The following is a 23,272-nucleotide window of genomic DNA, read 5'->3' as shown; positions in this document are numbered from 1 at the left end:
AATGGGGATTTGACTGCAAGAGAGGAAATATGGATTCTTCAGAGCTCTGTAGAAGAGCATGCTGCAATTTCATAATTGGTTAGTATGGAAGGAGTGAACAATAATTGATAAATATGGTAGGAGTGAGTGTTTGTGGCTTGGGATTTTACCAGGGACACATTCACAAAACAGAACTATAGCATTACCTTTACACTTCATCTGCAAAGATTCTGTCTTGTGCAGGGACATTTAGAATTTCAGCCAGCAAATTCCTCTAGTAACTCACCAAACTGCAAACCCCAAGATAAGATCACCACCTTCCTAAATGATCGCCTCCCTTTCTATTAACTGCCCCTTATATTTGATCCTCTGGGGAAACATTTATTTCAGTCAGCTGGAACTAAGTTGGCAGTGGTCACCCAAAGGAAATTTTATTCAGCCTCCCCTAGATTGTGGAATGACCTGCTGGAAAAGCTTCAATAGTTGATTATATTGTCCTAATTTAAAACAGTGCTAAAGACCAATGTCTTCCAGCAAGCCTATTGTCGGAACCCAGATGCCTTAAAGAGCCAGAAACAGGAGTATATCCAAAACAATAGTTTATTAAAACAAAGTAAACATGACTCAGAGACACTTGCTTCCGTGCCTCTGGTCAAAACTCAAAGTTTGCAGCAATTTGCAGCGTGAAAAACAAACTTAGAAAATAAACCGGATTAAACTGGCAAAAAATCCGGATTAAGTAAGAGTTCTTCCAAAACACTAAAATCACACAGTTCAAAGATAATAAGCAAACAAAGATCCACGAAGAGAAGCCGTCGTCCAGAAGCAGTCCAAAGTTGAAGAAATCCCAGTTGAAAGTTCCAAGTCCAAAAGGCAGCGTGGTCGTCAAAAACAGTCCGAAGTCAAGGAGAGGGGAAATCCGCACTTACGAGAATCCAAGCCAGTCGGTACACAAAGTAAGCAGCAACCTGCAGATCCAGGACCCAAGCCCAACAAGAAAGCGGCAGCGACAAGATCCAAGGCACAAAACCAACACTTTACATACTGCAAAGTTCTATCATTCTAGTGCCTTCATTTATCTTACAGCTCATCATCCCACCCCATCCTCATCACTATCAGCTGGCTTAGCCTCTACAGCTGAATGCCAATGCCCATTCCTCCAACTCTTCCACCTCTTGTCAAGACTTAGGTCTCCCCACGATTCCATAGTATCACCAGATTTCCAATCCCCGCCACCAGAAAACCCCATAAAAGTGTCACTGTTGGTTGAGTACACACATTCCGAATCCCCTGTACCTTGGTCCAATCTAGTGGTTCCTCTTCATCCCCACTACATCCAGACCCATCATTCCCAGAAAAGCCCATGAAATCCTCTTCCTCTGTGCGAGCAGTAAGTGTGTCCCGAATCGTCTTTCTCTGACGTTCCTCGTCTGACTCCTGCTCTCAAGTAATCCTCTTAATGCCTCTATTCCCATCTGAATCTCCTTCCTCCTCCTCACTCATTTCATTCTCAGAGAAACCTTCAAAGGATTCTTCATCAGTGGGTGACATAAGTATCTCCCAGATTCTGTTTCTTTGCTGCTCCTCATCTAACACCTGGACGCCTCGTTTCCCTCCTCTACCACTCCTACTACCAGTTGCAGCGTTGCCAACAGACTCTACTACAACACTTATCCAAATAATTTTAAATATTAAATTATGCACTAGTTTTTATATGCATTGATTGTACATGTCCTTTTTAAAATAATGTTTTAACAAGGTTATTTGCTTTTAACTCCTGGAATATATTTTAATGTATAATTGTTCCCTGCCTTGATCCATGGTGAGATGCAAGTAAGAAATCATCCTTATCATCATCAGATTTCATCTATAGGATGGAATCATGGCAGTCAAATTGGAATAACATTACAATTCTACAGTATGAATAGTTCCCCATTTGTCCTTTGAAGCAAAAGAGCAATGCTGTACAAGTAAACAGGAGAAAAATGATCAGGAAGTCAGTAGAATTCTTTATAAAAATGTTAAAATTAAATATATTACACACCAGTGCTATAATATCTCATCACACTAAAGAATGAATCCACTTTAAATCCAATTTCTGCCTCCTGCAGAATTCTGAGGTTTGTAGTTTAGTGAAGTTGTTAAAGGCTCCTCCCTAAACTACAAACCCCAGAATTCTGCAGGAGGCAGCAACCGGATTTAAAGTGGATTCATTCTCTAGTGTGATGAAGGAGATAGGGTCATACTTAAGAAGAATAAGCTGTCAAAATCGCCTCTGCGTATTTCTTGCCTAAGGAAACCCTGTGAAATTCATGGAGTTGCCATAAGTCAACTAGCAACTTGAAGGCATATACACACACAAGGCCTGTAATACAATATTAAGAAGAAGACATGCGAGTGAAGATATCTATAGATTTGTAGTTACTTATTTCATTTTTATAAATAAGTATGAAATATCCTCTCATAGTAATTATAATTTTGTACTTCTAATTCACTTAACTCAAAAGTATAACTTTCCAATTATTTAAATTTCTCAACACAGCAGGTAATTTCTTTCAAAAAATATAAGCGTATTTGGAGAAACATGAGATATGCAGATGTTTGGAAACATAGTTAGATGTATTAAAATGCAGATTTGAATATGATGCATGAGTAAGTAATAAGTCTCTGGTAGAATTTTAAAATCAGTTACTGATGACCTCCTGTACAAGCATAATGCAGTCACTCAGCTGTTAAAAACCTGATCCACTACTTCAAAAATATATAAAAAACAAATTGTCTATCTTTCTGCCTGATCTCTTTTCAACTGCTAACACAATGGAAACAGTAGGTGATCAGTCAGTGCATTTGGTTTGTCAGTGATGGTTTTCTATAAATATTGGAAGAGTAAGAAACAGAATTCACACAGTAAAATATTATTTCATCTGCCTCTTCTTTGCAGTTCCATGGCTCATGCTGTGGTGTGAAATTTTCATTTTACACACTTTGCAGGCGGAGCACATGAATTATGCATCGAGCAATAGAAATCTCCTGCTTCAAGTCCTATATGCATTTACCCAGCTTCTGTCTCTATTATCAAGATGAATTGCAAATGGAGAAATGTTTGATGGGATATGACTTAACTTCTTTGTTTAGTATTCAGCTTTGGACTGCATTCTTTTTGTCGGAAATATGTTTGGGCTTTGTTTAAATTGTGGTGTTAAGGGGGGGGGGGAAACAGATGACGAGTTTTGAAGTTCATTTTCAATTAGACTAAATGTAAATGGAGAATGTTATCGGGTGAGTCTGAATGTATAGGTTTTCTTAAATTTTAAAAGTCCTGAGTGACCTTGCCCAGAATGTTGCACTCATATTTACCATTTGTAAAAGGGAAATGGCGCATTATTTTACAAAAAGAAAGCTTGTGGTATCTATAAACTGGCCACATTTCTCCATTTGCAATTCAAGGTTCTTGATATTTCTTGAACCCCACTAAATTGCATAGCACCAAATTATTAAAAGCTTCCCCTCATTCAGATAAGGCTTCTCATTCTCTAAAACAGGAATGAGAATCAAGTAGCCTTTTGTTATGGACTCAAGAAAATTTTCTCTAGGGCAACACAATTCTATATTTTTAGCTACTTATAATATGAAGCCATTATGTGCAGCTGTTTCCTTCTCCTAAAAATTTTTCATATATATATATATATTAGATAGAAGAAAGGGTCAAACTCTCAAAATCCACTGAACTTGAAAATGTTCCCTAGCCCTCCAAATTTTCTGTACTGTGCAGAAAATATGGAGAAGAGGTATGTTCTTTCATCCTGAATTTGTGCAAGCAGGCTTAGAGTGAATTTCATAAGCACTCCTGATAAATTGGTGGAAACATTTATTTAATCCCGTTATGCAGTCATTAGGATCTGATCACTATGTATGGTTGCCAGCATTGATTTTGGATATGGTTCACAATATACTCACACTAATCAACCTGAGAAACATTAACAACCTTAGATATGCAGATGATACCACTTTGATGGCTGAAAATGAGGAGCTGAGTAGCCTTATAACCAAGGCGAAAGAAGAAAGTACAAAAGCTGGGTTTCAGTTAAACATAAAAACCCAGGATGATGGGAACCAGACTGATTGATAACTGAGTAACAGAGGGAGAAAATGTGAAGGCAGTGACAGACTTTGTATTTCTAGGCACAAAAAGTACTGCAGACGCAGGCTGCAGCCAGGAAATCAGAAGACGTTCACTTCTTGGGGGGAGAGCAATGACCAATCTCAATAAAACAGTGAAGAGTTGAGACATCACACTGACAACAAAGATCCGCATAGTTAAAGCAATGGTATTCCCCGTAGTAATCTATGGATGTGAGAGCAGGACCATAAGGAAGGCTGAGCACAGTAAAATAGATGCTTTTGAACTGTGGTGTTGGAGGAAAATTCTGAGAGTGCCTTTGACTGCAGGAAGATCAAACCAGTCCATACTCCAGAATATAAAGCCCGGCTACTCACTGGAGGGAAGGATATTTGAGGCAAAGATGAAGTACTTTGGTCACATAATGAGAAGACAGGAAAACTTGGAGAAGATATTGATGATGGGGAAAATGGAAGGAAAAAGGAAGAGGGGCTGACCAAGGGCAAGATGGATGGATGTTATCCTTGAAGTGACTGGCTTGACCTTGAAGGAGCTGGGATAGCGACAGCGGACAGGGAGCTGTGGCGTGAGCTGGTCCATGAGGTCACAAAGAGTCGGAAGCGACTGAACGAATAAACAACAACAATCAACCTGTATATGGTCACTTTGGATATTCAAACAGTTGGTCACTTTGGATATTCAGACTTGTGACAATGTATTATATGGAATTATGTCCTTAGAGTGTGTAAAGAAAATATATGGTACTTCTCCCATTGTATCCCATTTATAAGGCTGTTAAAAATCTTGAAGAACAGACTCAGTAGGCAAATTTTCCATTCTTTCTTGAGAAGGGACAGGTCTTCTGGAATAGGTAGTGATGGCATTCAGTTGTGAATTCTGGGCAGTTATTGAGTGATTTCAGTGTAAAAATTTAAAAACATAAGTATTGAATTGTTCCTTCCTCTCCTCACATTTATTTTTGGAATGGTTTACTAGGAGTTTAAGTACAGAGACAATAATATACAAACAAAACATGTTTCTTTCCCCTAAGTGATTGATTTGTCATCTCTTCTGCTACTCTGAAAATATTTTAAATATTTCATTAATGGAAAATCTCAATTTATAAGGCTGTTAAAGATTTGATTTTGTCTCTCATCTTGCAACAACTATCATTTGATTTGATCACATGTCCAAATATAGATTTAGTAATTAAGACTATTAGAATGTTTTTTTAAAAAAGAGGACAAAATTGCTAATTCAAACTCAGGGCTTAAGGATTGCAAGAAAGGAGGGGTAGTTAAATGCTAATATGGAATGCTAATTTCTTATAATCATGATCAAAGCCATTACAAATGCACTTTAAAACTAAAAAGTAATAAGCATGACTAAGTGCTTAGAGCAGGACACTGACCTACGGCTGAAGCAGAACCACAAAATGTGATGTAATGTTGATGTCAAAAGAAAGCCCTGAATAATGTTGATTTTTTATTATGAATTCTCATTATGTCACCCTTAACAGTGATTGAGATCAGTGAGCAATGTTTTCCAGGTATGAAAACATAGGTAATGTTTTAACCCTCTGATGAAAATCCTTTTACTCTCTGATGAAATTTTCTCATTATTTTGATAGAAAGAACAGAATATCTTACAAGGTAACCAAGCTACCACTAAGCAAGAGATGTCACTCTTAGATTTGGATGACTGTAAGTATTTCAGATGATTTTTTTATTCCACTGCTATTTTGAATTACAGCATTTTTAATTGAACTGATGCACTTTAAATATGCATTACGATAATGTGCATTTTAACAGTCTGGGTAATCCACTTGAATCTCTTAACAGAAGAGTTTCATATTAAATGAGGAAACACTGTTTTGTGGTTCCTTAAATGTCAAATGTATCATCCAATCATTGTAATAGTGTCATATATTTTTATATTTAATATTTCTCCTTTTATAAATAAGTCGTTTTTGAAAGCATGGCAGTAGTTAAGCACATGGTTACTGGAAATTATGCTGCCATTTCTTTAAAAGTTGGTTTTACCTGTGTTCACAAATATCTATATATCTATCAACATCAAGTACAAACAGGATGGGATTCATGTTCTCCCCTCCTTTAAAATGGATTAATTGCAAATCAATTTTATCCACTATCATTGGAAGGGTTCATGCTGGTGAAATGAACAAGGAATTGCTTTTCTCAGTTCTTCCTCCCCTTCTGTCCCAAGTTCTACTCTTAACACTTTTCCAATCTTGGACCGAAGTTATGCAGGGAGAGAAGCCAATAAGTAAAATGTTGTGTTCCCAATATTTCTTCTGGTGGGAAGGTCCCCTGAATTGAGAACCCTTAAATTATCTTTCTGTTACAAGAGGCAAAGTTTGAATCCAAGCTTATGAGTTTGTAATCTACCTTCCATTTTCATTTTCTATATCTCAGAATGTTCTTGGTTGACTTTTAAAAATGGTTTGCCTCTATATCTATGCAACATAGGAGTCTGTAGAATGAAACCAGTAATATGTTTATATAAATACTACCATTTTTATTTAAATGTTTTGGAGACTCTAATATGTAGGTGGAAGAATGTAAGATACCACAGAACCATAATCTTCTATATCAGCTTAATGATGGTTTAATTTTTTTCTCAACTGTTTATTTTCTGCAGTCAATCCTGTATCCGCTCCCACAGTACTTCCCAAGCCATCGATTCTTTCACCCACTTTAACTGCTGACCTAGAAGGTTTAAATTTATCAAGTTCTTCTGTCATTAATGTAAGTACTTTTTTCATAGATTTATTTTCTTAGCTCCTTCTCTTACTGTTCAGCAATTAGCTCATAAGATATTCACAACTCACCTTCCTTCTTTAAAGGTAAATAAAAACAAAACTGGAAAGAATAGTCTATGATTTCTTAAACACTGCCTATGTGATAATATCTGTACTCGTAAATATAGTTGTTTTGCTGATTATGTTCTTAACTTAGGTCCAGAAAAGCATACTTACTCATCATAGGCTATGATTGCCTTCCAAGTATAGAGTCTTGGTGGTGGCTCCATAAGTGACTGTAGAGACCTATTCCCCATCACAGTGGGGATATCGGTTTCCAGACAAGAGTTGGCTTGACGCAACTTCCTCTTGACACGTTTCTCCCTTTCACCCTCCATTTGTGCCTCTTCGAAATCCACAGCACTGTTGATTACAGCTGATAACTAGTTAGAATTCTCTAGGGCCAGGGCTTCTCAGTTCTTGGTGTCTATGCCACAGTTTTTAAGATTAGCTTTAAGCCTATCTTTAAATCTGTTTTGCTGCCCGCCAACATTCTGTTTTTTGTTCTTGAGTTGAGAGTAAAGTGAGAGATGGTGGCTGGGCATTTGGACAATGTGGCCAGTCCAGCAAAGTTGATGGCGGAGGATCATCACTTAAGTGCTGGTGGTTTTTCTTTCTTGTAGAACACTGACATTTATCTGCCCTAGAGGTTTACAGGATTTTTCTGAGGTAACGCTGATGTAATCTTTCCAGAAATTGAGAGTGACTTTTTTAGACGGTCCACATTTCGCAGACATATATAACAGAGTTAGGAGAGTAGTAGCTTTATAAACAAGTATCATGAATGTCCCAATTCTCAAATACTCTGCTTCATTCGAAATCACGCTACACTCGCAGAGCTCAGGCAGTCTGGTATTTCAGTGTTGATGCTGACTTCTGTGGAGAAGTGACTGTCAAGATAGCAGAAATGGTCAACATTTTCTAACATTACACCATTCAGATTTATTTCTGACATTGCAGAGGGATTTGTTGGTGTCTGCTGGTAGAGCATTTTGGTTTTCTCAAAGTTCGGTGAGAGACCTTTCATATGCTTCTGCCAAGGTATTTAAAGTGCTTTGTAGGTCTGGGCTTCCACAGAAGTTGAGGAAGCAGGAATCCATTTTGTTTCCTTCTGCTTCAGGATAAGCTTTGGTTAAATGTAACTGCTTTCAGTGCTGCTTTGTTTGAGAGGCGGGGCTTCCTGAGTTTAAAAATTAACTGCTTTGTTTGAGAGGCGGGGTTTCCTGAGTTTAAAAATTAACTGCTTTGTTTGAGAGGCGGGGCTTCCTGGTTATCCTATATAAACCAGCGTCTGAACCCAAGGGGCAGCTGGGCTTCCACAGAAGTTGAGGAAGCAGGAATCCATTTTGTTTCCTTCTGCTTCAGGATAAGCTTTGGTTAAATTTAACTGCTTTCAGTGCTGCTTTGTTTGAGAGGCAGGGCTTCCTGAGTTTAAAAATTAACTGCTTTGTTTGAGAGGCGGGGCTTCCTGAGTTTAAAAATTAACTGCTTTGTTACTCGTACACTCAGTAACCTATACTTTCACCCCTGCATACAGACAACAACATAAAACACACACCAAGAGGAGGTCATTAGCAACCTCCAGATGGAACAAACACGAAAACTTCCCGTCTCATGCACAAGCTGTGGCATGTTCAGCTTTTTCACACTACAATTACTCAATTACATCTGCCCCAAGTGTAAACAGATCACTCGCATGGCACACAGGATCCGACAACTCGAGGACCGTATTAAGACCCTTAAGGACATTCAGGAACTTGAGCTGTTCTTAGACACCACACACCACACTGTCCTAGACACGCAGCCCATATCACACCAACATTACAGGGAGGCTCAAGAGAACAGCACCTCAGCTGTGGACAACCCTCAGGCTTGGAGAAATATCACCCTTAGAAGGACACATAGGACCCGGAAGCCTCCTCAGAATACTTCCGCTCAGCTTCAGTTACACAATAGATTCCAAATTCTCACACAACTATCACCTGACCTAGAAACACAACATATTGGGGAAGACCAGAATGACTTAGATACTGATCAGTGGCTCATCCTTGATTAGTGTGCAGAGGATAGCCCTGACTGGGACAACACTTCACAACATTCACACTTGCACAATCGTGCAGGTGTACCATACCCAACCATAGAGCAGGTGCAACAGGAACACATACAGGAGAACCATAGGCTCTTGGATGAATCTCAATGGATTGTCCTTGACGAATGCACCGGGGATGTCGAGGAGGAGGACAACACTTTTCACCTACACAATTCACACTAACAGGATCACTTTTCTGGAGACCTACACACTACATTGCACAAAAGGGGCCCTGTCATTCCCGAAAGTAAACAGGTCTTGGTAGTAGGCGACTCCCTCCTTAGAGGAACGGAAGCTGTCATTTCCAGACCGGATGGGATGGCTCGTGAAATATGCTGCCTACCGGGGGCAAAAATACACCATATCACTCAGAGGCTCACCAGGCTCCTCAAGCGCTATCACCGTCCTCCCCTCATGTTGATTCATGTAGGAACCAATGATACTGCAAGGCATACGTTTCAAAAGGTCACAAATGATTTTCGAGCTCTAGGAGCAAAGCTAAAAGAATGTAATGTACAGGTGGTCTTTTCATCCCTCCTCCCTGTTGTAAGACACGGACCCACAAGAGCCAGAAAAATAGTACAGGTCAATAACTGGCTTAGAAAATGGTGTCAGGAGGAACGCTTTGGCTTCCTCGACCATGGCCTGCTTTTCCAGGAGGATGGCCTACTGGCAAGGGATGGGGTGCATCTCACACAAGTAGGAAAACACCTTTTTGCTCACAGACTCGCAAACCTCATTAGACGCACTTTAAACTAGGTTCACCGGGGGAGGGGGACAACAGCCTTGCGAACACTACTTTACCCATAATGTCTGGGAATCGCCAGAAGGCTAAACGGAGGGCTGCACAAACACAACAAGGACCAAGTACCAAAAGCACAATAATCCCAATTAAACAGCTCAAGGGAAGATCTCAGGGGCTCACATGTCTTTACACTAATGCACAGAGCATGGGAAATAAACAAGACGAACTCCAACTTTTAGCACAACACCACAAATATGATATCATAGGGATCACTGAAACCTGGGATGACTCCTATCGCTGGAATGTAGATATCGAGGGGTATAACCTCTTTCACAGAAACCGAACAAAGGGGAGAGGAGGCGGAGTAGCCTTATATGTCAAAAACTCTTACGCTGCAGAAGAGATTCAAGACAGCAATCTGGGAAACCAGCTTGAAATCATCTGGATAAGAATCAAGGGAACTGGGACTCAAAAAGATGTCGTTGTAGGCGTTTACTACAGACCCCCAAGCCAGGAGGAAGAACTTGATGAAGTCTTCTGCCAACAGTTGACCAAACAGGCACAGAAAAGAGATGTTGTAGTCATGGGCGATTTCAACTATCCCGATATTTGCTGGAAAACAAACTCGGCCAAGAGTACAAGGTCCAACAAATTCCTCGCTTGCCTTGCAGACAATTTCATGGTCCAGAAGGTAGAAGAGGCAACAAGGGGATTGGCTACTCTTGATCTCATCCTAACAAATGCGGAGGACCTGATCGATGCGGTCAAAGTAGTAGGATCCTTAGGGGCAAGTGACCATGTGCTCTTGCAATTTGAGGTACAAAGGAAGGCCGAAACTAAGACAAGTCAAACCCGCATTTTGGACTTTAGGAGAGCTGATTTCCAAAAAATGAAGGAAACGCTGAGCAGCATTCCGTGGACACAGACACTAAAAGACAAGGGAGTTACGGATGGATGGGAATTTCTCAAGAGTGAAATACTCAAGGCGCAATTGCAAACCGTGCCAACAAAGAGAAAAAATAGGACAAGTGCAAAGAAGCCAGAATGGATGTCCAAAGAACTTCTAACTGTGCTAAGACACAAAAGAGACATGCACAAGAAGTGGAAAAAGGGAGAAATCACCAAAGAAGAATTCAAACAAATAGCCAACACCTGTAGGGAAAAGGTCCGCAAGGCTAAAGCAAAAAACGAGCTCAGACTTGCCAGGGACATTAAAAACAATAAAAAGGGCTTCTATTCTTATGTCAGTAGAAAAAGGAAAAACAAGGAGGCGATAGGACCTCTTCGAGGAGAAGATGGGGCAATGCTGACAGGAGATAGGGAAAAGGCAGAACTACTTAATGCCTTCTTTGCCTCGGTCTTCTCACAAAAAGAGAGTCTTCAACCTCAGCAAGATGGAGTGGATGAGGGATTGGAGGACATCCAACCCCAAATTGGGAAAGAAGTCGTCCAGGAATACCTGACCGCTCTTAATGAGTTCAAGTCCCCAGGGCCAGATCAACTACACCCCAGAGTATTGAAGGAACTAGCGGAAGTCATTTCGGAACCATTGGCAACCATCTTTGAGAGTTCTTGGAGAACGGGAGAAGTTCCAGCAGATTGGAGGAGGGCCAATGTGGTCCCAATCTTCAAGAAGGGAAAAAAGGATGACCCAAACAACTACCGTCCGGTCAGCCTCACGTCGATACCGGGCAAGATTCTGGAAAAGATTGTTAAGGAAGCGGTCTGCAAACACTTAGAAACAAATGCAGTCATCGCTAATAGTCAACATGGATTTATCAAAAACAAGTCATGCCAGACTAATCTGATCTCTTTCTTCGATAGAGCTACAAGCTGGGTAGATGCGGGAAATGCCGTGGATGTAGTGTACCTGGATTTCAGTAAGGCCTTCGACAAGGTCCCCCATGACCTTCTGGCAAGGAAACTAGTCCAATGTGGGCTAGGCAAAACTACGATGAGGTGGATCTGTAATTGGTTAAGTGGACGAACACAGAGAGTGCTCACTAATGCTTCCTCTTCATCTTGGAAAGAAGTGGCAAGTGGAGTGCCGCAGGGTTCCGTCCTGGGCCCGGTCCTGTTCAACATCTTTATTAATTACTTAGATGAAGGGCTAGAAGGCATGATCATCAAGTTTGCAGATGACACCAAATTGGGAGGGATAGCCAATAGTCCAGAGGACAGGAGCAGAATTCAAAACGATCTTGACAGATTAGAGAGATGGGCCAAAACTAACAAAATGAAGTTCAACAGTGATAAATGCAAGATACTCCACTTTGGCAGAAAAAATGAAATGCAAAGATACAGAATGGGTGACGCCTGGCTCGAGAGCAGTACGTGTGAAAAAGATCTTGGAGTCCTCGTGGACAACAAGTTAAACATGAGCCAACAATGTGATGTGGCGGCAAAAAAAGCCAATGGGATTTTGGCCTGCATCAATAGGAGCATAGTGTCTAGATCTAAGGAAGTAATGCTACCTCTCTATTCTGCTTTGGTTAGACCACATCTGGAATATTGTGTCCAATTCTGGGCACCACAATTCAAGAGAGATATTGACAAGCTGGAATGTGTCCAGAGGAGGGCGACTAAAATGATCAAGGGTCTGGAGAACAAGCCCTATGGGGAGCGGCTTAGGGAACTGGGCATGTTTAGCCTGAAGAAGAGAAGGCTGAGAGGAGATATGATAGCCATGTATAAATATGTGAGAGGAAGCCACAGGGAGGAGGGAGCAAGCTTGTTTTCTGCTTCCTTGGAGACTAGGACGCGGAACAATGGCTTCAAACTGCAAGAGAGGAGATTGCATCTGAACATTAGGAAGAACTTCCTGACTGTGAGAGCCGTTCAGCAGTGGAACTCTCTGTCCCAGAGTGTGGTGGAGGCTCCTTCTTTGGAAGCTTTTAAGCAGAGGCTGGATGGCCATTTGTCAGGGGTGATTTGAATGTAATATTCCTGCTTCTTGGCAGGGGGTTGGACTGGATGGCCCAAGAGGTCTCTTCCAACTCTTTGATTCTATGATTCTATGATTCTTTGGAATGAGAACAGACTACATTATCATCAGCTTATTTGAATTCTATAACAGACATTGTTGTGATCTTGTTTTTGGCTTTCAGTCTGTTAAGATTAAATAGGTTGTCATCTGTCTGATAGGTGATTTCCACACTGGTGGGAAGCTTCCCATCAACAAAATACAGAATCATAACTATGAAGATGGGAAATATGGTTGGGGCGCGTTCCTGTTTGACACCAGATTCCACCTTAAATGGGTCACTTTTGGAGCCATTGTTGTCCAAAGCGATTGCTATCATGGAGGATCTGCAGGATGTTCAAAAATTTTCAGTTCACTTTGTCGAATGCCTTTGCAAGGTCAATGAATGCCATGTACAGAGGCTGATTTTGTTCCCTGCATTTTTCTTGTAGCTGTTGTGCAGTGAAGATAATATCCACTAGTAGTGTGGAATTCAGCTAAACCCCATGCCGTTTTCAGTATCCAGATTTCCATGGCCCCCGATCTGTTTTTTGGGAGCCTCCCAAATTTGGTCAGGCAAAATTCCGTTTTTCGATTTGGTAGCCGAAAGATCAATTTTCACTTTGGGAAGATCCGGCCCATTAGCGGCAATGCGGGAAATTCTCAGGCTCCCCTTTCCATCATTTTTAGGGCATCAGACTTAAGAAGCCACCCTTTCAGGGATCATTTGCCCTCAACACCCTTTCAATAAAGCTGAGTTAAGGCACTCTTTTTAAACATTTATTTCAGTGGGAGCCGCACCACCTGAAGGAGCATTAGCCATTCTTTAAAAAAGATATAAATTACCTCCTCATTTTATGGTGGCTTTATAAATGGCAAGATGCCTTTACCCCACATTTGAAGCTTGTGCCGTGTGAAGGGCACCATCGGTGGCAGTTTCTTAAGTGTGCCGAAAGTAAACATTTGTTGCTATTAGGTAGAACAATTGAATCCATATCCATATCTAGGGCTTCCAGATTTCACAGTCCTGGCCCGTCACCACTCTCTGATCGTCTTGGGATTTTTGTTTTCTTTTTCTTGGAAGTTGCCTGTGCTTTTGTTTTATGTGTGGAGATCAGTGCACATCTGATCAACACACAGTCTTCACAGAAAGAGGTTCAGATTTAGTGGCATGGTTAACATGACAACCAGTAGCCTCACATTTGTTGCAGCTTTCTTCCGCCCTCACAGCCATTGTAACATGAACCATGTTATTATCAGCCTGCTCCACCATTGAGAACTTCAAATTGTTCTTGGTCTGGTTCCTCCCCTGTGGCTTTGCCCACAGATTCACTAGAACAAACGAACTCCCTCACCACAACAAATTGACAATCCATCAAGGGGCCATACTTACCAAGATTGTAATAAGATATAAATTCTGGGTTAATGTTCACATGTCAGCCAATAACACAGAATATTATTTTGTTCTTTGTAAAGTATATTTTGTAGTAGCTCATTTAAGGTATATGCCATAGTAACAACTGCTTACCATTGTCTGTGTAAGGTATACCAATAACTGGGACTGTTGACAGCTTTAGTGCAACAGCATTTCCTTCCTTCTCTTAGAATTATGCCATGCAAAGGAGGCATACATGGAAGTGGGAGGCCTATGGAGGTATAATTCTATATTAGGATAATAAACTTACTATTTTCTTCCTTTTTGTTGTGCAGGTTGTACAAACCAACAAGTTTTGCAAAGATATTTGGAAACATTTTCATTATGAAAAAAGTAGATTGGTTTTACTTTTAATTTCATTGTTGTAATAACAGTGGAGGAGCCCCCAGTGGTGCAGCGGATTAAACTGCTGAGCTGCTGAACTTGCTGGCTGAAAAGTCAATGGTTTGAAATCAAGCTTCTGCCAACTGATAGAATTACCAGACAGTAAAAGTAGATGAAAAGACAGTTGTTTGGGAGCAGCCAGGACATCATAAATACCTGTATTATTATTTTTTAACAGTCTTAATCTTCTTTAACTTTGCTTGTCAAGTATTTTGTTTGTGTACATTTTACACATGGAAATCCATTAGAATTAACCAGGCATACTAATGTTATGTGTGTGTTTGTGTAATAGATGTTTCCATTATATGTGACAGAGACTGTAATAGGTGTGTTTAGAGGTAGAATCTAATCAGTATAGAAGAGAAAACATCTCCCACAGCAGTGCACATTGTATTTGTATAGGTAATATGTATTTTACACTGCAGTTCCCGATAGGTATTGTGTAGTTCTCAAAATAATTTTAAACTGCTTTTCATTTTGTAAAGCTAATATTTGTGCATCTTCACTACATTTGGTCTTTTCTTCTTTAATTCTTCAAAATTGTTTTAATATAAATATATTGTATTTATATTCATATAAATACAATATATTTTATGTATTTCTTTTGTAACATCATCTACCATGAATGGCCATTCTAAGATGGCAGGAGGAGCAGTCTATCACAGTTTGGTTAATCTATGCATTCCAACCAGAATAGGCAAGTTTCCATATTGTGTTTCTGTTATCGAAACTACATCTGTCCTCCATCAGTTAAATTATCTAGCCTGACCTAAACCAGCTAAAATTGATATATTTAATCACTCATATGTTTGTGTATTTATTTATTTCTGCCCCCCACAACAAGTATGGATGGCTCTTCTTGCAGGTCAAGCATGACCATCTAATCTAATTATATTGTTGGGATGGCACGGAGGAACGAATCACCATCATTGGGATATATCCAAGCCTCCAACCCTGGGTGGAACTCCAAACTTCATGTTACTACTGACTGAATCTCCATTCTGCCAAAAGTAACCTGTGTTGATTTATACCTATCCAACTTACAATGTCTAATAAAAGTCAATGGCTCTGACCAACGAGATACCTCACAGTTGTTTCATAATGATGTAGATACAGCATAGGCAGTGCTAGTAGCCATAGATCTTGTTGAATGAGGCCAACCAATTCTGATCTGGACTTGTTGGAATAAATTAATACATGGCTTGATCCATCATGGCCAGATTGCTCACCAGAGTGGAGTACAGGGAGCACACAACCCCCCTGTTATGCCAGCTCCACTGGCTGCCAGTCTGCTATCAAGCACAATTCAAAGTGCTGGCTTTAGCCTATAAAGCTCTAAATGTTTCCGGCCCAGCTTACCTGTCTGAATGTATCTCCCTCTGTGAACCATCTTGGAGGCCAAGATCATCCGGGGAGGCCCTGCTCTCGGTCCTGCCGCCTTTCACAGGGGCAACTGGTGGGGAAAAAAGACAGCGCCTCAGTAGTGGCCCCTCATCTATGGAACTTTCTCCCCAACGAGATGAGATCAGCACCCTCCCTCTTGGCCTTCAGAAAAAAAGCAAAAACATGGCTGTGTAACCAAGCATTTGGGCAGTAAGCAGGACAAGAAATGAACATGGATTATGTGCAATTATTATTTGATACTGGAATGACCTGGATCATGATTTTGGATAATGTGATTTTAATGTTTATATTAATATGTTTTAATTCCTTGCTTTAATGTATGAATGTAGTTAATGTTTTATGATTTAATTGATAGTTTTATGCTACTGTTGTTCTATGTTTGGTTTATAAGGTATTAAATTTTATTGTGGATATGCTGGAAACCGCTTTGAGTCCCTCCAGGGGTGAGAAAAGCAGTATATAAATGAAGTAAGTAAATAAATAAATCAAGCAGTCACAGCATTTGATGCATTCTGTCCTAATGTACCTGGATTAAATGATACAGAATATAGCTTCAGTAGCAACAGTAAGAACTGCCCATGGAACAACAGACTGGTTCGAGTTTAGGAAAGGCGTACGGCAGGGTTATATACTCTCACCCAACCTATTCAACTTGTATGCAGAACACATCATTCGATTTGCAGGGCTTGACGAATACAAGGCTCAGGTGAAAATTGCTGTAAGAAACATTAACAACCTTAGATATGCAGATGACACCACTTTGATGGACGAAAGTGAGGAGGAGCTGAGGAGCCTTCTAATCAAGGTGAAAAAAGAAAGCGCAAAAGCTGGGTTGCAGTTAAACATCAAAAAACCAAGATTATGGCAACATGAATTATTGACAACTGGGAAATAGAGGGAGGAAACGTGGAGGCAGTGACAGACTTTGTATTTCTAGGTGTAAAGATTACTGCAAACTGCAGCCAGGAAATCAGGAGACACTTACTTCTTGGGAGGAGAGCAATGTCCAAGCTCGATAAAATAGTGAAGAGTAGAGACATCACACTGGCAACGAAGACCCGCATAGTTAAAGCAATGGTATTCCCCATAGTCACCTACGGATGTGAGAGCTGGATCATAGGGAAGGCTAAGCAGAGGACGATAGATGCTTTTGAACTGTGGTGCTGGAGGAAAGTTCTGAGAGTGCCTTGGACCACGAGAAGATCCAACCAGTCCATAGTTCAAGAAATAAAGCCCGACTGCTCATTGGAGGGAAGGATAGTTGAAGCACTTTGGCCACATCATGAGGAGACAGGAAAACTTAGAGAAGACAATTATGCTGGGGAAAATGGAAGGAAAAAGGAAGAGGGGCAAACCAAGAGCAAGATGGATGGATGGCATCCTTGAAGTGACTGGCTTGACTCTGAAGGAGCTGGGGGAGGTGACGGCCGACAGGGAGCTCTGGTGTGGACTGGTCCATAAGGTCACGAAGAATCGGAAACGACTGAACGAATGAACAACAACATATCTTCTGTATGTCTAAATTGTGCACTTATCTTTAAATAAACTTCAACTTCTCTCCTGATATCTAGAAACACTTAAGTTCTATTGGATGCATTGGATATGGACAGAAATAAGGTCAATAAATTACTTTTGTTACTTCCCTTTTGTGCAGTACATTTTGGTAAAAAAAAACATATCTAGGAGCAATGTTAAACTAGGTTGCTCAAATTTACATAAATTGAAATTAATTGATAAAATGCTTCCAATTCTGTTTGCTGTGTCTACTGTCAAAAGTAGAGCTACTTTAAATTAAAGCATTTTTACTACTTCATAAGCATTTCCTGTAACTGTAGGGTGCCACAAAGGCCTGTTTTGAGTCTTCTTCTTTTTTCATTATATGCCCTCTCTGAAAAGTTTTCAGTTTATGTAGAAGAAACATAGATTTTTCCAGAGTTTTAAATAAGCTGATTTGTCTTTCTAGAAGTCTGTGACAGATAGCTCTTAAAGCTTTTATGGGAAAATTATCTTGATGTTTCAGCCTGACTGTCTAGTAACCCTTTTCTCATGCCATCCACTCTGTTTGCAGGGCTGCACAGTGTTTCCTGTTTTTGTTTCCAGGAACCTCTAAGCCTGCTGGCTAACTATTTGTCCCTACTAGAAGACCTTCCATATTCAGTACTAGTTAAAACTAGTTAAAGGTGGTTCTGAATGACAAATGTAGTCAGTGATATATCTGTAGAGAGTGAATATATCCCTTGGGATGGAAAAACAGAGGGAAAGAGTTGGAAGAAATAATTTGTAATACAGTAGAGTCTCGCTTATCCAACATAAATGGGCCAGCAGAACATTGGATAAATGAAAATATTGGATAATAAGGCGGAATTAAGGAAAACCTATTAAACGTCAAATTATGTTATGATTTTACAAATTAAGCACCAAAACATCATGTTTTACAACAAATCAACAGAAAAAGCAGTTCAATACATGGTAGCATTATATAGTAATTACTGTATTTACAAACTTAGCACCAAAACATCGCAATGTATTGAAACAGCTGTGGATCCGGGTGGGAGGTGGACTACGTTGGATAACAGAACGTTGGATGAAGCGAGACTCTACTGTAAATAAGAGTCTCTGAGAACTAGTCCTGCTCCCACCTGTGAAAGAGTCAGTGGGCTTCAGTCATTAGCTTTTAAATAAAGTAGGAAAAACTGCTTAGCAAAAGAAAAAGACTTAATATTACTTAATTATTTAAAATACTTGCTTATTGTCTTGCAATCCTTCAGGGCTCTTTAACATATAAAAACAATTAAAATAATGGGTTGGTCAAATATTTTAATGTTATAATCTGGTGATAAGAGATGCCTGTAAGATTGCCATACCATGAAATAAGGCATATATGTTTTCAACCAAGGGAGTAGTTAAGGATTATAGCAATAACCTTTCCAGCTCTAACCTTCCTTGCATAATACTGAAGACCTTAATTATTCAAGTACTTCAGTCAGCCTCATCTGCAGGAATGGAGTTGGGGAAGAAAGATCCTGTGCAAATGTATGTTATCAATCTTATGATGATGAATCATAAAGTTGAAAGAGACCGCAAGGACCATCCATTCCAACCCCCTGCCATGCAGGAAAAAACCAATTAAAGCATTATAGACTTTGAAAGACAGAAGGCCATCCAGCCTCTGCTTAAAAACTTCCAGATAAGGGCATCCCACCATACTCTGAGGCAGCAAGTTCCACTGCTGAAAAGCTCTTACCATAAGGATGTTCTTCTTAATGCTTAGGTGCAACCTCTTTTCTTACAGCTTGGTCCCATTGCTCCATGCCTTAGTCTTTAGAGCAGTAGTAAAAAACCAAAAAAAACAAGTCTGTGCTCTTCTCAATGTGGCATCTTTTCAGATGTTTAAATTTGGCTATCATGTCCCCTCTCAGACTTATGTCCTCCAAGCTAAACATACCTTATTCTCTAAGACACTCCTCATAGGGCTTGGCTTCCAACCCTTTGATCACTTTGGACGCCCTTCTGTGAACATATTCCAGCTTGTCAGTATCCTTTTTGAATTGTGACCAGAACTGGACACAGTGTTTCATTGAGGTCTGACCAAAGCAAAATACAGTGGGACTATTACTTCCCTCTGTCTAGACATCACTTCTATTTGATGCAGCCTAGAATTGCATAGTACATTGTTGGATCATGTTTAGCTTGTGGTTTATTTATTTATTTAAAACATTTATATTCTACCCTTCTCACCACGGAGGGGACTCAGGGTGGAGCACAGCATATATATGGTAATCATTCAATGCCGGAACATAAAATAAACTATAAATATACATAAACACTAAAATCAATTATCTCCATTTTAAAATCAATTGGTCTACTAAGACTCCTAAATCCCTTTCACGTGTACTGTTTTCTGAATGAGTTTGCTTCTTTCTTCATTTTTAAGCTTCATGGGATAATCTTGTAGGTACCTATGTCATGAATGGCTTTTAGATATTGAAGATATGTATCTGAAATTTTGGATTTGGAAAGAGCTCCCTTTATGACTGTCAGAGAAGGGTCTCCTTATTCTTTGGGCAACACATCTGGCCAGGAACTAGAGGGTTCTTATATAGACATTATTTTGATAAACTTATTTAAAAACTTTATTTAAACAGATGTTCTTAACAACATGTAGAAATATAGAAAGTTCTGAAATTCCAGAACTGTTTCCAAAGGGCAAAATATACAATTATACTGTATTTTAGTTCACAGTATAGAGCAAAGAGAATTCTAGATGGTAATGTTGCCTCCTCAGGAAATGTTAGCAGTATATATGGTACATTGACAGATCCCCATAGTGCCCAGTTCTCTTACACCATGTCTACAGCACTGCATATCAAAAAAGCATGGTATTCCATACCTAAGGCAACTGTATTCATTGTTTTGCACCCTGGCTACCGTTTTTGCTAAGTTTATGACAGCTATGTTCTGTATTGTTTTTGTCAAATTTTATACCTTATCTACTCTGATCTTCACAAATTTCACGTCGTATATAAGTGGTTTATGAAATTACCGGTACATCTTATCCAGTATTCTATTCATCTCAAGGCAAGATCTGTGGGAAGCCTGCATGCATAACAGAGCACACTAGTATCCTCCAGCTCATTATCTCCTGCATTTGAGAGACACACTGCCTCTGATTTGTTGTTTGCACGCCTTCAAGTCCTTTCCAATGTATGATGACCCTAAGGCAGGACTTTCTTGTAAAAAAGTATGCCTTCCTCTGCAGCTTGAGAGAGTGTGATTTGCTAAGGATTACCCAGTGGGTTTCCATATCTGAAGGGGAATTCAAACCCTGGTCTCCAGAGTTGTAGTTGTATATATGTCTAGATAAATAAACAAAGACAAAACTTAAATGAAAGCAAATAAGAAAAACCTTAAAGATACTTATGGAAACCATCTAATGGTTAGAATGCAATTAACAGCAGTTTGTTCATCCTCATCCACTTTTAAACTAAGTATAATTGCTTAAAGTTTATAAATGCTTGCTTTTCCTTAAGTTAAAGCATTAATATGTTTTAAAATAGTCTGTCCCCTCTCAATTTGATTTTTCTAAAATAATACCTATTTAGAGCACACCAATTTTTTAAATTAAGTAATAAATTTAAAATATATAATTCAAACACCCTTTTTGAAGTTATTGGAAGACTTGCATACACTAAAAAACATAAACCCAGAAAAAAATCCAAGATAGTAGCACTGCTTTTGTGTGCATGTAACTGGAATATTTAAATGCAAAGCTATTGTTTCAGGTAGAAAGTGCAAAATCCACCTTACATTAGTTAATGTGTGGTGATGACTGAGATGGTTTTTGTTAGGAAATCACAAATTTAACATTTTGTCAATAAAACCACTCTCTTTAAAAATTCAATCACATCTTTCTAAGGTAACATTTACCTCCTCACATCTTTAGCAGCTATGAGACATGACGTGGGACATATTCATTGACCCTAAAAATTTTCATCAGAATCATGCACTGAAAGGGGGCAGCCCCAGCCAGACAAGAGGCTCATTTCAATTTTAACGGCCATAATTAAAGGTTAATTCACTGAGTCAGGATTAACGAGGAAAGTACAAATGATAGGCAAGCAGCTGCCTTTATAATACAAGATTAGAACAATGCAATTACAATAAGAATTAGAAAAAATCAACTTCCTGAAAGGTTCTGTAATGAATGAACTGAATTTCTCTGCTGCTAATTGTGCTACTTAAACATGTAGATGGTACAGCAATCATTTGATTGTAATATCTCTTGATAGCATTGTCTAACAAGATAATACTCTAAATATACAATCACAATAGATACATAGTGAAAATACTGTGATCGTTGATGATGGCTAAAAAGAACAATGATTGCCATTGTGGGTTTTTAAAACTACTTTACACAAACACAACATTCATGTCATTCATTAAATCTTTGTTAATACCGCACTGCCTTGACAACTTCCTTGATATTCTTTAGGGCTACATGGAAATGTCAGGAAAAATATAGCTGGTTGGAACATTTTTCCTTTTGAGCTTTGTGCTTCTGCTGAGAAGGGTGAATATAAATGTTTCAAATAATAATAACAACTGTTATTAATATAATAAATGAAAGTAGAATAGTTTCTGTGAATATGCTGGCTCAGATTTTTTTTAAGTCTTGTGGTTGTGGGCATTATAGAGATTAATTGCTGAATAGAGGGATGTCACGATCAAAGGAATAGCAGTATATTAGATATTCTTTAAAAGATTAGGATTGCAAAGTAAATTGAAATATTTAAGGTATTTTAGGAAAGCATGCCATATTTTTAAATGGGCTATTTGCCACCGACATTGTAAAATTGGTGACATATATGCCACATTTTGTTTTTTGTCAGGTGACATAGGATTCAAAAAAGTTGAAAGCATTTGTGCTTATAGATTCAAAGAAAATAATTGTACATCATAAATAGAAGATGTGGAAAATTACCCCTTAAACTCAGTTTCCATGGAAAGAATTAGCATTTTGTCAATCGTTTTTGAAGTGCTTTAAGATAATAAATCTATATACTGGGATACATAGAAGTATTGATGCTTAAAACCTAATAATCCAGTTGCATCGTCCCAGGAAAAAATATAGTGCTGTTTGAAGATTATGTAGCCCGTGATATGGAAAGCCATGAGCTCAATGCTGCTATTTCTGTGGAAATGGATTGTAAGCATAATATAGATTTGCTTGATAAAATTATTATTTTTGCTAAGCAGATGACAGCTGGCAAATCTGTCTCCTGTATGCTGTAAGTCACAAAAATATATGGGTTATCACTGATATTTAGATCAACCCAAGTATTGTTTGGCTCAAAAACTGGGCCAACATGCTGTTTCTTGCAATATTTTGACATTAAGAGCACCAAGAAATGGTATTTAAGCCGCTTTTGGTACGGGGAGTTGATAACTTTTCATTCATAATTAGCTCATAGAGAACCGAGAGACATTGCAGGGAAATTGAACTGTCAGTGGGTAGAAACAAGCATTTGACCTCATCACATTGAGTAGGGCCCATCATAATTTGTTCATTTGGTGCCCATCAGCCCAGCCTCATCTCTCATACGGCACCTCGCTGACCTTCCCTCTCCAATTCCACTCAGTTCAGCTTTAATTATGACTCTGCAGACCCGAAGAAATATTGCAGCTTGCTCTCAAAAACCCTGAACTGCCACTCACCAAAAGATTGGTTTTTAACAGGTAATAAATGCCCAGAGGAAATGGTGCTGTGTCCCACACAGAGCACAGCAGTTCCTTTGGAGATTTTGCTGCCTCTCAAGTGTCCTAATGCCTAGTA

General features: G+C 39.3%; 1 protein-coding gene across 3 annotated transcripts in view; it reads left to right on the top strand.

The window, feature by feature from the left end:
- AP3B1 (adaptor related protein complex 3 subunit beta 1) overlaps window positions 1-23,272 on the top strand; it is a 156,644-nt gene that overhangs the window by 78,776 nt on the left and 54,596 nt on the right. For all 3 annotated transcript variants that reach the window (XM_060761621.2, XM_060761623.2, XM_060761622.2), the window contains exons 21-22: window positions 5,730-5,802; window positions 6,761-6,867. In XM_060761621.2, the coding sequence (XP_060617604.2) occupies window positions 5,730-5,802; window positions 6,761-6,867 (180 nt within the window). The remainder of the gene's footprint in view (window positions 1-5,729; window positions 5,803-6,760; window positions 6,868-23,272) is intronic.

This window comes from Anolis sagrei, chromosome 2, assembly GCF_037176765.1.
Source record: "Anolis sagrei isolate rAnoSag1 chromosome 2, rAnoSag1.mat, whole genome shotgun sequence".
Classification (NCBI taxonomy): domain Eukaryota; kingdom Metazoa; phylum Chordata; class Lepidosauria; order Squamata; family Dactyloidae; genus Anolis; species Anolis sagrei.
The sequence above is the reverse complement of the archived record's forward strand: the minus strand, read 5'-3'. Positions and strand labels throughout refer to the sequence as shown.